The sequence below is a fragment of the Netta rufina genome, assembly GCF_964035555.1.
Source record: "Netta rufina genome assembly, chromosome: 10".
In the NCBI taxonomy this organism is placed as follows: Eukaryota; Metazoa; Chordata; class Aves; order Anseriformes; family Anatidae; genus Netta; species Netta rufina.
Genome location: NC_140133.1, coordinates 1923818 through 1938817, shown reverse-complemented (window position 1 = coordinate 1938817; position 15000 = coordinate 1923818). Strand labels below are relative to the sequence as shown.

At 34.7% G+C, this 15000-nt stretch overlaps 1 protein-coding gene across 1 annotated transcript in view; it reads right to left on the bottom strand.

Moving 5' to 3' along the window:
- Positions 1 to 15000, bottom strand: part of ERC2 (ELKS/RAB6-interacting/CAST family member 2) — a gene marked incomplete at both ends in the record, with an annotated part of 465422 nt that overhangs the window by 83598 nt on the left and 366824 nt on the right. Inside the window, one exon of the mRNA XM_084292445.1 lies at positions 9144 to 9291. Within this exon, the coding sequence (XP_084148571.1) occupies positions 9144 to 9291 (148 nt within the window). The remainder of the gene's footprint in view (positions 1 to 9143; positions 9292 to 15000) is intronic.

Genomic DNA, 15000 nt, shown 5'->3' with positions numbered 1-15000 from the left:
ATTCTTTTCAATTAGAGTACTATTTAACTGATATTAACAACAATTAGACTTACTGCTTTGCAAGATTACAGGATTTATCTTATCCTGAAAGATAAGTCAGAGCAAATAATAAGTCCCCCTCTTCATGAGCTGAAGGATAATAGTCTTCTCACAAACAGCAGCAGGGATATTAGATGCTTGGCACACTGAGAACACGCATAAGCAGATGATTATATGAAGTACTAAGACCAAATTTCTGCTTTCACTTGTAATTGAAGTTATGTTGATGTCAACATGGTTCTCCTGATTTCTCTGTAGTGGTCCCTGCATTTAGAGTTTGTGTTTTTCAAGCCTTTTTAAGTTTTATGAATTAAAAGTATGGCTTGAAGCACCGGAAATATCTTGTGCAATACAGCATACTAAGTAACGTGTAGGCTAGAGTCACGCTAAAAGTATTTGTCAGAGACCTGCTACTAAACCTGGTAATTACATAAAAGTATGTAAAAATGCAGACACAAAGAAGTGGGTTAAAAAGCATAATTAAGGCTCTGAAATAGCAGCTGCCTGAGGACATCCCAGGCCAGGTCCCAGTAAATACAGAACAACATAAGAAGGTAGAGCTCTCTGGCTGGAGGGATTTTTTTGTTTGGTTGGTTTTGGTGGTGTTGTTTTAGAACAGGAAATAACCCATTGAAAACATTCTTGCCCAGAGAGGTTTTGGAGTCTCCTTTGGAGACATTCAAAAATCACCTGGACACGATCCTGTACAACATACTTGGCAGGAGGGTTGGACTACATGATCTCCAGAGATCCTTTCCAACCTCAACCATTCTGGATTCTGTGATACTTCCATATAATGATTATTTAACACCAGACGTCAATCAGAAATTTCAGTAACAAAGCAGGATCTTTGAAACTGCAATTGTATGGTTAGTAGCACTAATTGTCTTCAAGGTCTGCATAGTTCCTTTCAGTTGTAATTTTTGCAATTTCATTACCAAGTCCAGCTTTCTCATTTGTACTTTTGTATCATATACAAAAACTAGATGAAATTGCTACATTTCTTCCATTGTATGCAATAAAAAGATAAATAAAAAATTCAACACATTGATATAATTGTACAAAATATCTGATTTTCCTAGTATGAAAATTCAATGTAAAAAATATTTGAATATTTGCTCTTACCTGTCAAAATGAAACAAACAGCTTAGATAGCATAAAACTCCTGCAACTAAAGATATCAGACTACTCTGCTGTTCACTGTGAGGTGCAGACAAAGCTTGACAAAGACCAATATTATGACAGGAAACAGAAGAGGGAAACAAAGGCTCAGTGGTCAAATATGTCTGTAGTACCCACACGAATGGCTTCAAACACAAATTCTATGTTTCTGTGAAGTAACATTTAGTCTCAACAGTACAACAAATCTGCCTCTAAAGAGCTGTGTATTTAATAACAATTATAGAATGGCCTGGGTTGAAAGGGGCCTTAAAGATCATCTAACTCCAACCCTCTGCCATAGGCAGGGTGCCACCCACTAGATCAGGTAGCCAAGAGCCTCATCGAACATGGTCTGGAACATCTCCAGGGATGGGGCATCCACAAGTTTCTTTTTGGCAACCTATTCCAGTGCCTCGCCACCCTTACAGTAAAGAATTTCATCCTAATATCTGATCTAAATCTATCCTCTGATAGTTTAAGACCATTCCCCCTTGTCTTATCATTATCTACCTGAGTAAAGAGTCCTTCTCCATCCTTTTTATAAGACTCCTTTAAGCACTGAAAGGCCACAAAGAGGTCTCCCCAGAGCCTTCTCTTCTCCAGGCTGAACAGCCCCAGTTCTCTCAGCCTTTCTTCACAGGAGACGTGCTCCAGCTCTCTGATCATCTTTGTGGCCCACCTCTGGGCTTGCTTGACAACAGATCTGTATCTTTTCTTGTGCCCCCAGACCTGGATGCAGTATTCCAGGTGGGGTCTCACAAGGGCAGAATATAGGGGGACAATCACCTCCCTTGACCTGCTGGTTACACCTCTTCTGAGCCAGGATGCAGTTGGGGTGTTCTGGGCTGCAAGTGTGTACTGCTGACTGCTGTCGAGCCTTTCATCCAACAGAACCCCCCAAAATAATAATAATAGTATCAGCAGCAAAAAAAAAAAAAAAAAAAAAGTAGTAGTGGTAATAAAAGTAGTATTCTGTACTCCTAAAGCATTTCCTGTGACATTTAGAAATTAAAAAAAAACAAAAACAAAAACACAAAACAATACAGTCTGACATCAGAAACAATAGTGATTGGAACTGACTCAAAACCTGAACAGTACCACAGATCATGAGGTCTACAGATGGTGATGTCTACAGACACTGTAAGAAAGCATTGCAAAACTTGTTTACTTGTTTGTTCCCAAACTTGTTAAATATTAGAGGGCTTAAACATTTTGAACAGCCAGAATAATCACAACTGCAACATCTAATCCTATTCTTGTTTCTTATAATGTACTATAAAAACAATTTTAATACTATAAAATATACAATACAACACATCACTCTAAATTGCTCTAACAGAGCAATGTAGCTTGGAGAATTTGGTTATTCTTGAGTGCGTGCTTGATGTCACCAAGACAATATCACATTAGCACTGTTTCTAATGTACTTAACCAGAACAGTATATGTAATGCAACATGCTGCTTTCAATTCCATTTTTCTCATTTGCTGTTGAAAGCTTTCTTTGAAGTATTTGCATGTGAATTAGTAAGAAATATTTTGATGTATTGCATGCATGAGGAAATATTGGTAGTGGTTAATTCATTGAGAAACTGTGGTTACACGGATTTTTAAAATTCCTTGTTTGTTTCTCACCCTTTTTGTTTCATTAGCAATATGTTCATGTGATGAAATATAGAGTAGTGAACTAATAGACTAGAGAACACTGCCAAACACCAGCTTTGCCTCTGGCCAGAATATTCCGTACACCTGCAGTCTTGAAAATGCTGGAATGGATTCTAATTTCATCTTTTGAGAAGAAAAATAAAATGCTCTCAAGGAGTTAGAAGACCTTGCATTTTGGCAAACTCCACTTAAATTTTTGGCTGTATACCCAAAAGTGAAAAGAGGCAACTGGGAAATGTCCTTGCAGTATCCAAGTTCAGAATGAATCAGTAACATAGCAGCATATTATGCTCCTACCAAAATCTCTTGAGATGTTCTAAAAATTGACTTTAAGCTAATTATTTCATGAAGGATTGCATCACTACCCAAATTTATCTAAAAATAGCTGTCTCAAAATTCTCCAGAGGAATCTTGGACAGGGTGATTATAAATACTGTGTAATCACTCAGCCAAGCCCTTGTGGTTATCTTGTTTAATACTGTATTTCTGAAAGATCTTTTAAGCCTACTAAAAATTTCTATGGCTCTCTAAATACAGTATTTGGTGTATGAATCAATTCCAGTGTTTCCGTTTTCCTGTGAGTGTATTACTTTGCTTCACCCTTTACTTGAATGTTTTGCATCACAGAAGTCAGTAGTTTTAAAACTAGAAGTTTTACAGGTGGATACACTGTGCTACAGTAAGTTTTTTAGGTTATCAAATTATATTGTGAAGAAACTTGTAAAAGTAAGCCAGTATTTGAGATAAAACCAATGAATTTATTCCACCTTAGAAGTAACGAGTCTTTCTTAAACTCACACAGTCATAATCCATGACAAGAATGCTCAATTTATCCACATAAATAATATTTTGGTCTTTCTATACATCTGTAGTCTTATATTTAAAGTAAATCCATCTGTGATGTTCTCATTCCCGTATAAAGGCAGTATGTCTAATTTTTTAAGATACTTCTTTTCATTTTTAATTGTTAAAAATTATTACCTATCACACCAAAATCATTGTCTTGTAGTTTACAATCTACTTGAACACCCCAAAGGCCAGAAAAATTAGAATAGAAAAAATAATATTCTAACAAAGTGCCATTTCTAGTTGAAGAAAGGCATTCAACTGCATATCTGGTACTAAGAGCATTATTTAAGTCACAAACTATTTAAAAAGAGGAAAAAAATGAAATTTGCAATTGATATATATTTTTAAAAACTTCCTTTTTTTGAACACATTCTATTTCTGGTTTTATTCTATTTTAGTTTGGATTCATATTAGGATGTCCACCGTCAGTCTTCAGGCACTGTCAAGTGATCAAAATCAGTACATTTATCAATAAGAAAAATAAATAAATAAATAATGTTAAACACAGAGAAAAATACATTTATAGAATCAAACTATTAAAGAATTAGAAATGATATTCTATTTTGTCAGATATTGTCTTTTTTTTTCCCCCAGGAAATAATTTCACACAGAAGTTTTCATACACATTGCCTGTGGCATAATTTTAATACTTTCCTGAAGCCACCCTGTAGAAACAAGAAGCTTCCAGGTGAAACACAAAATACACCAGGAGGGTGATGTTAATACAGCAGAGTGATTAGAGAAGTTTATCACAGTGCAAGGCTGTGTTAAATACAAATAAATTTGCATTAGGCAATTCAGTCTCAGAGAAAGCTTGTGACGTATTACAGGGCAGCAACAGAATCTGTTTTTCTGGCTTTAATCCAGTAACGATAAAATTCTGTGAGGAACCTCAATACACAGTGGGTTACTCCACTGTGTTTAATAGAATTGAATCTCCAAGACATCTACCGCATACTGTGCCCTCTTTAAATATGCAAGTTGTGATGCCTACAATGTCCTAAAGTGGTGGGATTCACCACAGCTCCTGTAGAGCTTTCCGAGTAGCAGTAGACAAATTTGCTAACATTTTGATGTTTGCTCCTTCTAGGTGAGCACCTATAAATGATACACAGTATAATAATTCCAACTTCCTCATCAGTGTTAAGTGAAAGAGCGGTGCTTGGCTTTCTCCTGCAAACAGAAGCATTGAGAATTATTCACATTTCTTGTCTGAAAAAAAAAAAAAAAATCTGACTCCAGGAAACTTATTTTCATCAACATAATATTCCCAAGGAAGATAGTCCTCTTTTCACTCCTCAAAGAGGGCATTCCTGTGCACTTCACGTACACAATAAGAAAGCTTGGATTCTGATAAAATTCTCAAACACACCTCTCCTTCCCTCTCTCATGAAACAGTCTTTGGAGCTCTTTCAGAAAAAGGTCTTCTGTACTTCTGCATATCAACAGCAGAGGAGTTTCCAGGCTATGGTAATACTACCATAGAGCTTCTAAAGACACACTGAGGTCATCCCTTCAACAAACTCCTAAGACTTGGAGCATTTCTAGATATTATCCCTTGTGATGATTCATACTACCGCATCATTTGAAATGTCTAGACTTAAGGATTTGGAGTTTATCAAGTATGTGACAAAATCTGTGATGCCACTGAAAGAGACAGCAGCAGAAACAGAGACTCAAAAGAGTTTCTAAGACAAAAGAAAACTCCCCAAATTGCAAAGAAAATAATAAAATTAACCAAACTGTCAGATACATGATGATACAGCAGGAGAGTTGATGTTTCCACTTATTTAGGCCAAAGTGATTCACCAGTCTATAAAGATCATGAAGTAAAACTTGACTGAAATAATATTTTCTATTGCAAATGGTAAAGCTGATCCTCACTGAAACTTAATTTCAAATTATCGTTTCTTTGCTAAAATTGCAACTCCCTGAAAAACAAGATATTCTTGGGAGAGATGCAGGACATAAAGATGGCAGAAGATGTAATTAGAATGTCAATTGCAGCATGACCAAATTCATTTTGTAGTATAGAAAGGAAAATGTTACAAGGTTTTCTAAAGAAACTCTAGCACATTTGTTCAATAGATTTATTGACATCCACAACCATGTATGTATATTTCCACTCAGGGTGACATTATGTTACAAGCAAATTTGTAACTTAAGTTAGCACTCTAAAATAATTTAAAGTGATTTCCCAATAGCTCGTCTACATGATTTAAGACAATCTGTATTAGCTGCTGCTTGCCACTGTAACAACTGCTGTTCTGTTTTAACTCTAATACAGCAGTGAAGTGGAAGTCTGGTTCTGAAGAGAACAAATCTCAGCAAAATTTTGAGAACATTAGAAAGAAGTTGCAGAGGATTGTAAAATTAAGACAGCAAAGCAGACAGAGAGAAACATCTTTCTCCTGAAACACAGTAGAAAATATTATTACATTTAATGATATATCTTAAAATTGGCGTACCTGGAAGAGTAGCACTTTTGGAGCAATATGTAACAGATATATCAGTATTTTTTTTTATGTTCAGGAAATTCATAATTTGATGTGCAAATCAAAAATGGGATTTTCTGTAGTAAATATCAATATCAATAGTAAATGTATGAATTGCAGATACTAAAGAAATTTGAAGGGGGAAGGAAGTAGTCCGTCTGCCACTCTTATCAGCTGATGCCTTTGTGGAAGAGGAAAATCCTACTCTTACTGCAGCTTTGCTAACAAGACTTTTTTAGCCACAATGCTTCATATGCAGCCTAGGTTTACCTTCACTAATTGAAAGACAGGGAACTTCTGTGAGGAGCAACATGAAAAGGAGAAACTTAAAGAGAAATTCCTTGGATACTTTGAGGTCTGCATTTCTTATCCTTTGCCCTGCTGCCTTGATAAGTTCTCAGCCTCCTGAATGTATGAATAGATAGATTCCTGCTTGACTGGATAGGTAGATTCATCACAAATGCATTTGGTATTATGGACATACACGAAGGGAATATAGATTTTTTTTTCACTACCCACCATTTTACTTGGCCTCTCTAAGCAAAAGTTCCCCCTACAGTTTAGAACAGGTGTAGATTTGAGGGCCTTATGTTTAGGATTATCTAGTGAGGCATCTCCTAATAATTATAAATATCTCCCATGACCACAACAGGCTGGAAAAAGGTAGGGTTTTCTGTGTTTTTTTTCTATTTTTCTTTCAGTAGTACAACAGCTTTGGAAATAGGTGAGGGAACAAATATGGCCATAAAAAAATAAAATAAAATTTAATCTGGCAGTTGATCATTCACTAGAGTTCTAGTTCTTCAACAAAAGAGAATCAGAAATAGACTAGGAATTGCCATTTCTCAAATAAACTTTTCACTGAGAAATAGGGTGGATATATCACACAGGATGAAATCTGCCACTTTTCCCCACAGCACAGTCACAGCAAGGAAAAAGACTTTTTCTTGGATACACATGTGAAATCTGTGGGGCTTGACAGTGGTTCCCCCCAAAGGGATTAAAGAAGTATGAATGATCTCTACAACCTCTATTATCAGATAATTCGTAAGTGTAATAAAGTGGTGACCTAGATAAACCACATTCCTATTCCTGATGTCTCTCTTCTCTCTTTCTTTTTTTTTTTTTTTTTAATGTGTGGTGTCTTAGATAAAAGAGATTATTTTGGCATCAATTTAATCTACTTAAATAGCTTTACTGAAGATCTTTATCATTATAAATAATGGAGGTATTTGAAGTATTTGGTTACAATTCGAAATGAAGTTATCCAACACAATGCCTCTCTAGCAAACCTCTTCTGCAATTCCTATAGTTTGGTCAAAGAAAGTCATGAATTTTATGAACACTTCTCAGCAATACCATAAGGATTTTTAAAAAAAGTAAAATAGCAACACACAGTCTTCCCACACATCTCATGAACATTTAAAAAAATATCTGACAGGTATCATGGAAAATGGCAAAGTGGAATATTTGCTTACTCATCAGTAATGAAGTTATTTGGAATCTAACATCTTCTGCTAAACTGATGAAATATCTCCTGGACAGCTGACTGATCTGGGACATAAGTGCATCATGGCTGAAACATAGGTACTTGGCTGAAATGTCTGTAATGATGTCAGTATCATAAGGGGATGATAAATTCATGTTCAAGGGCTGTTTCCTATTTTTATAGACCTGTGGGAAAAAACTACGATGATTATAGGTATGATGTCAGAGATATTGGGAAGTTAGCGTAGCAGGAAAGGTTTTCCCTGACTTTCTGTTACTGAGTCCATGAAGTTCTGCAGGACGTAATGTATGATTCAGAAAGGATCATAACATTGACTATGCAGTCAACTATACATTATTATGGCTATACATTAATGTGGCATGCTCATTTGTGAAATGGCATGCTGCCTGACAGCAGTGTGGTTAACTTGAGAGGCTAAGGAAAACAATGATTTTGCTGATGGTATTCTCTCCTCCTCCTCCAGCAATACATTCTCTAATGTCACACAAAGGAAAACAACCAATACAAAACCTTTAGAAAAGTTCTTAAAACATATTTCTCACCCTTTTCACATATTCTGAAAGAGAAAATGCATCTAACAACATTCACAACACACAAAACCAGTCTTTAGTACCTAGGTCATCTCATCTGAACATCCTTTGTCCTGCTGCTTGTCCTACTGTACCTACAGTACCTCTACTTACAATGAGTATTTGTTTTTAAAAAACAGGGTAAGTAGCCACTGCACATGGTGCAGTTTTAAACATCTTAATTAGACAGATAAGAGATGTATGTCCTGTGTTTTACATGTGTACTGTGTCTAGTACGGTTATTTTCTTCATTAATAAAACAGAACACTTAAATTTGCTCATGTCTAGTGTGTAACTACACGATTTTTTATTAAAAACTCAAATGACTTACAGCATTAAAGATAGGGGGATTTTTACTTCTAGAATTTATTTTAAGGATAATCATGATTTCCAGATAACCTCTCAGAAAGCCAGAAGCCTTCTGAAAACACAATTATTTTACAAGAGATAAGCAAATAACAGCAGAAAAAAGGTTAGGAAAAGTCAACAGGGGACAGATCTTGCTTTACTGTGAAGAGCATCTGCTCTCCTCTGTCACACATAATGATGACAGTTGGAAGCTATATGAGAAGGGAAAACAGGAAGTGTACTGGGCTGCATATAACATGAGCCAAACATGCAGCTAAATACTTAGCAACCAAAGAGAAGCAATACTGAAACATTTACATTGAACACCTCCTACTTTTCACAGCTGCTGTCACATATCAGACCTGGCTTGAAGACTTTCAATACAAGATTGGAATAATCTTGAACATATGAAAATAGAACAAATAGAATAGAACAAACAGAATAGAACAGAACAAATGAAAATAATGCCACTTTTCAGTTGCTATAAAAGCATGCAAATGTCTACCCACCTGCTGTTTTAACTGATGTACTAATCTGTCCTTCTCTCTTTTAAGAGCCATTACTTCCTCTTGAGTCTTCTTTTTCTTTGAAGCGGACAGTTCAAGCAAGGCAATATTTGCATCTTTTTCACTAATTGCAGCAAGCAGGGCTTCCTGTCTGATAAAATAAAATATTCTTAATATTATATAGCATATATAATATTAATATATGCTATTTTTATATTCTTAATAAAACAGAACAAAAATACTAAGTGAGATGTTTCTTTTAACCAATGGAAAAACAATCAAGTAATTTCAAACACTCTTTAGATAGCAAATATTTCTTAAAGCATTTATCTTAGTGTTTATCATTACTATAACATGATAATTAATAATACTTCCGTGAATTAACTTGTTCTTATTTTTTTTTTAATTTATGTTCCTGAATTATAGAATATCTTACATAAATCTTATGAATTATTCCAATCATAAAGACTGAATCATAAAAAGGAAAGTGATATAAATAAAGCTTATTTTTATTTTGTCTTGTATATTCAGTACCCTAGAGGCCTCAGTACAGAAATCTCTGGATATCTTCCTCACATTTACATAAACGTTTTCCTATGAATTTATGGTTATTCATTGTGTCACCATGAAACTATAATTCTCAAAGTAAATATAACATCTAGAAAAACAGTACCTTGATCTAACAGTTCACAAAGAATCTTTTCCTTTGGAATTTTGACCTCAATCACCACAGAGCAAACAGAAACTTACAGCACTCAGAAACATATAGAATTACATAGAAGCCAGCAGGGTCACATCGTAAATAGTTTGTGAGGACATATGACAGAAGTAATTTTTACAACATGCTGTTAGGAAGCACAGATCCTGGAGTATCTTACTATTTCTTATACTCTAAAATGCTCATGTTGGTAATGACATGATCTGTCCCTTATTTTCTCAAATAAACGAAATATACTCACTTTCTGCAATGTATTCAATGACAGACTATGACTTATCAGACAAGAAGAAGAGCATAATAGGTTTTACTACATAATATGTTATGACCTATGCCTTTTTCCAGAACTACATAAGATCAATCATTAAAAAATAAACATGGATAAATGAGACATGAATTAACCTTAGGCTCCAACTGCTAATAAATGTATACATTTATTATACATAACTTCATATAGCCAAGGTGAGCTAAAACTTTGGAATTCTTGCAGTCCTTCTGCTTGCCAGCAACAATGTCAAGAAAGCTATTTCACTTTTATATCAAAGTTCCTAATGTATTAATGTAAATATTTAAAGGACAATATTTCTGATGGAGTCAAAGGAAAACAACCCATCTATTTTACTCTCAAAGTTATGAGATATGGATCAGTTTTAGATAAACTGTTGCATTTTATTCATAAACTTAAATACTCTCATTTATTATTCTGTCTTCTTCATTCTAATCACAGTTAAATGATGTTTAAAAGAGGATGCCTTGAGCCTCCAACGGTTCTGATTTAAATAATACCTATTTATTAGTCTAATTAACAGGTATTAAAGAAAAAAAAAAGATGGAGTCATAAGTCTATAATGCTAATCTGAAATGAAACATTTTAGGAAACATATTGTTTCCTAAAACAATATGTTTTAGGAAACATATTGTTTCCTAAAAGCCTCAAAATAACAAATAAAACATGCTGCATGGTTATTGGTACCATGCTGTAATATTATTCATGTTTTGTGCTCAAATAAGATGTCAATTCCATAATATTTTCATTAAAATCTTAATTTTTTAATGCACTGAAATAAAAGAAAGCTGATTCACTACTGTTCTCAACTATTCCTCTCCTCTTACATGAAGCAGAGAATTTTTGTAATGTATAAAATCTAAAAATGCCCTCTTCTTAGCATCTGGCTCAAACAGAAAGAAAAATGTAACACAAATTAACTTTTTTCTCTGCAGTATTTTATATAAAAATGTCTATACTTTTCTGTTTTAGAAATGTGCCCAGCCTCAGAAGATGTCTTTTTTTGGGGAAGTGGTGGTGGTGGTAGTAGTTACAACATAAGCTCTCTGACAAAAGGGGGTTGGCAATAGGTTTTCTATGACTTTAAAGCCAAAGAGATAGCACATATTTAGTACATATTAAAATCACAAATAAAGATCATTCAGATGTTTTGACAGTGCTCTAACAGGTTGCATCAACAAACAGTTTATTTATTTATGTATTTTAATCTTGCATCAAACAACAATTTTATTGCTGTTTGGAACATCTTTTTTTTTTTTTTTTTTTTCAAAAAAAGTTTTTCACATCATTTTTCTGTTTTTCTGGATGTGTAGAACTAAGATTTGTCCTGTCTGAAATTGACACTAGCAGGACTAAGTCCTAATCTTTAATTCTTGGTAATTATTGCTGTAAAGTAGGTACCTCTGATAAAGTAAACTGCAAAATATAAATTGGTTTATTTCATAATTATCAGTCTCAAGATATACCTATTTTATATCTGAAGATAAATATTGATATAACCATTACAAACCCAACACACGTAGGATGAAAGTAAGTAAAAGAAAAGTTACATCATAGAAAATCCAAGGTTTTTAAGTTATTCACAGATCAATCCTAAATTATGTAGGCATGCCTACTTATCTAATTTCCTGGTAAATACTTGCCATCTACAAGGTTTCTAATGATATTTATTTGATTGTTTAACACCAATTTTAGTCCTGCTGTAAAACGTCACAAACAGAATAAAATTTCTGAGTCAGCTTGAAAACTAAATGAAGGTGTACTGAATTTTTACTTCTCCAAAGTTTAGAGTATTTCAAAAACTGGTTTTGAAAACAAAAGCCTGACTAGTGAGAAAGAAGAGTCAGAACTACTGATGCATTCAATATCATTTCAATGTCATATCTGATAATGTGATGCACTCAGGTCCATCTTTTTTGTATCGCTGACCAAAATAGCCATATGTTCTTGTAATCAAAACAGTGCAAGTGTGCAACTCTATGCAACTCTTCTGTCAATGCTAGCCCTGCTTTAAAGGAACAGATGAGTTAAAACCTTCCATGGAAGAGAAGAGTAAGACAGTCTACTCTGAAGAATTTGCACTCTGGATTCTGCAGCTCCCAAAGACATAAGCTTTTGGAGACCCTGGTGTGCTTCTTCTCAACCGATGGCATTGAGGTGTTATGAAAGCCAAGCAGAGGTAATGACAATATTTTTCTAAGACGGTATTTTTTTGAAACATAACAAAATCTTTCTCCTCAATTGCCTTGTGGTTGATGGGATAATTCCCAAAGAGCATGCAACTACTTTTCCCTTTGCAAAATATTGCAGTTTACTTCTATGTAACCAAACACTTAAGTCTACAAAACAACAGTTCATACCAAATGCAGGAAATAATGATTCATAACCATGTGAAGTAGCTGCCCTGATAAATAAATAAATAACTCTGTAAATGCTCCACTGAGGTGGTCTAAGATTTGAACCCAACCCCCAGCATATACAGACATTTGAATAAGCCCTCCATAACTTTGTAGTATTATTATCATTATATTTTAATTCTTATCTTTATGGTAAATGCATGTGGAGCTCAGAGCCCATAAAACCACAAACATTTGGAGAAGATTGCACAAGAACACAAGAATGGGGATTTGTACTTGAGTTGTTCCACTGTAATGTGGAATGATGAATACATGTACACAGACAGGCAGGTGAATCCAAACTCTTACTGCCCATACGCTTGAAGCCTCCTAAATGTGAGTCAGCTTCAGTTCAGAAGCTTTAAAGCCTCATTTATTTAAGAGACAAAGCGTTTAACTTGGGCATAATGCCACGCAACACGCTGATGGCTTCCAGACTGGGACTGGCTCACATACAGCCCGCTCAGAGTGTGGGCAAAGCAAACTTGCACCTTTCTGCACAGACATACTCCTGGAGCACGTTGGCACTTTATCTGTGTCTATTATCATGGATAATTTTAACAGTAATAATCTCAAATATATAATCCAGTGGCATTTAACCAGGCATCCGGGTTAACAAGAGTGGGACTGACTGTATATTTTACCAATAGATGCTTGTTGGTTGCTTAAATCTTTAGTAATTAAATTCTTCAATATGGAGGAAAGACATAGATGCAGCAGTTTGTATTATTAATATACAGAGTACAAAATAGAGGCACAGGTTGTGACTGGGCATATAAACCAACTGAAGTAGCATTTAATTCTGTATCGCCTAGCTTACTACCAGAGCTCCTGGTAGTTCTACTCTCCTAAAGTTCTACATTATCATTTCTCTTTTACTACTGTCACACACAGGTTTACCCATGGCTGTGAAAGCTACTGTGTTGCCTGTCATCATCCTTGAGATTTACTATAGAGGAATAAAATCTGATGAACAGAAGAAATTTACCTTAGCTACCCAGTGATTTTACTAAAAAGATCAATATTACTATTTTTGCAGGAAACATTTGAAAGAGGATTATCTGACCTCTAGGAACAAGGCTAAGATGCCAGCAAAAAAGCTGGTAATAATGACTTCCTCAGTAATAAGCATGAAGCAAACTTCATTCAAGTAAACAGGTGACAAGGTCTTCATCTAAATCTCTCAGGTGAGTAACACACTTCCACTTTACCGCTAGAAACTGAAAATCATCGTGCATTTCTGTGCCAAAATTTTTTAAAATCAGGAGCTGAACTGGCACCAAAAACAACATACAGTCTCATATGCTCTCCAGCTAGCATGCTTAAGAGTGTAAGCATAATTTATAATTCCTAATTATCTACTGTGTCAGGGAAAAAAATGACTATCCAAATACAGTTCTATAGAGGTGTTATCACTATTCGCAGCCAAAATGTCTCCTTATTGTTTAATAAATTACGATAATAAAATACATTCTAAAATAATTTATTAAAGCACTGAATTAAATGACATTTTTAAACAGTAATATTTATAAAGAGTAATACTTTTTGCTATTAGCAGTTTTTCATCTCTCTTCTGGCAAATTAATTTGTTATACAAATACCAGGATAGTACTTTTAACACCAAAAAAAAAAAAAATCATTCTAGCTGAATATGGTAAAACTAGGTAAACTCTCAGATTAATAAAATACATGTTAAAACAAACAGCATTTGCTCTGCATTGATAATTAATCTGTACATTTTCCTTTGACTTACATTCTCAGGATTTCCCATCTAAATATGCTGCACTATAATTTGGGTGTTCACTACAAGAAGGAAAGGGAGAACTCTTCCCTGAAAAAGCAAAACTCTAAAAATGAAAATGATCTCTAAGCAAAGTCTTACTGCATTCTTCTCTACAGCAAACTCTAGCTAGTCTCCTCAATAAAAAGTGAATATAAAAGTCTCTTGATGGTAATAGTTGCTGCTGTGAGATCAGGGTTTAAGGTACTAAAGATTCCAGTGACAAGTTCCAAGGAACTTGCATAAATATCTTAATATAATTCATGTAATTTCATACTAAAACACAGAAGTAAAGTGGAAGGGTATAGTCCCATTCTAAAAGTCAAGAATTCATTTGTTCAAGCAAGCAGGATTCCATGTAAAACAATTTGCAATTCCACTGTGTGATTTTTTTTATTAACTACATGGGTGATGGACTAGAAAATACGCTTGCTTACTACATTTCAGTACTACATTGAGACTGGGAGGATCTTCAAGTGCCATGAAGACAGGAATAAAAAGGTCTTGACAAATGGAAGAAGCAGTCTGGAAAACTAAGGAGGAACTCCTTATTAATGATCTGTTGTGAAAGAGGCAAACATCATACTGGGAAGTATGATGAACGGAAAGAGATTGCAAGACAGAAGTGATAATTTGGCCTGTGTGACTTCAGGAGAATCTCAGCTGAAATACCAAATCCAGTC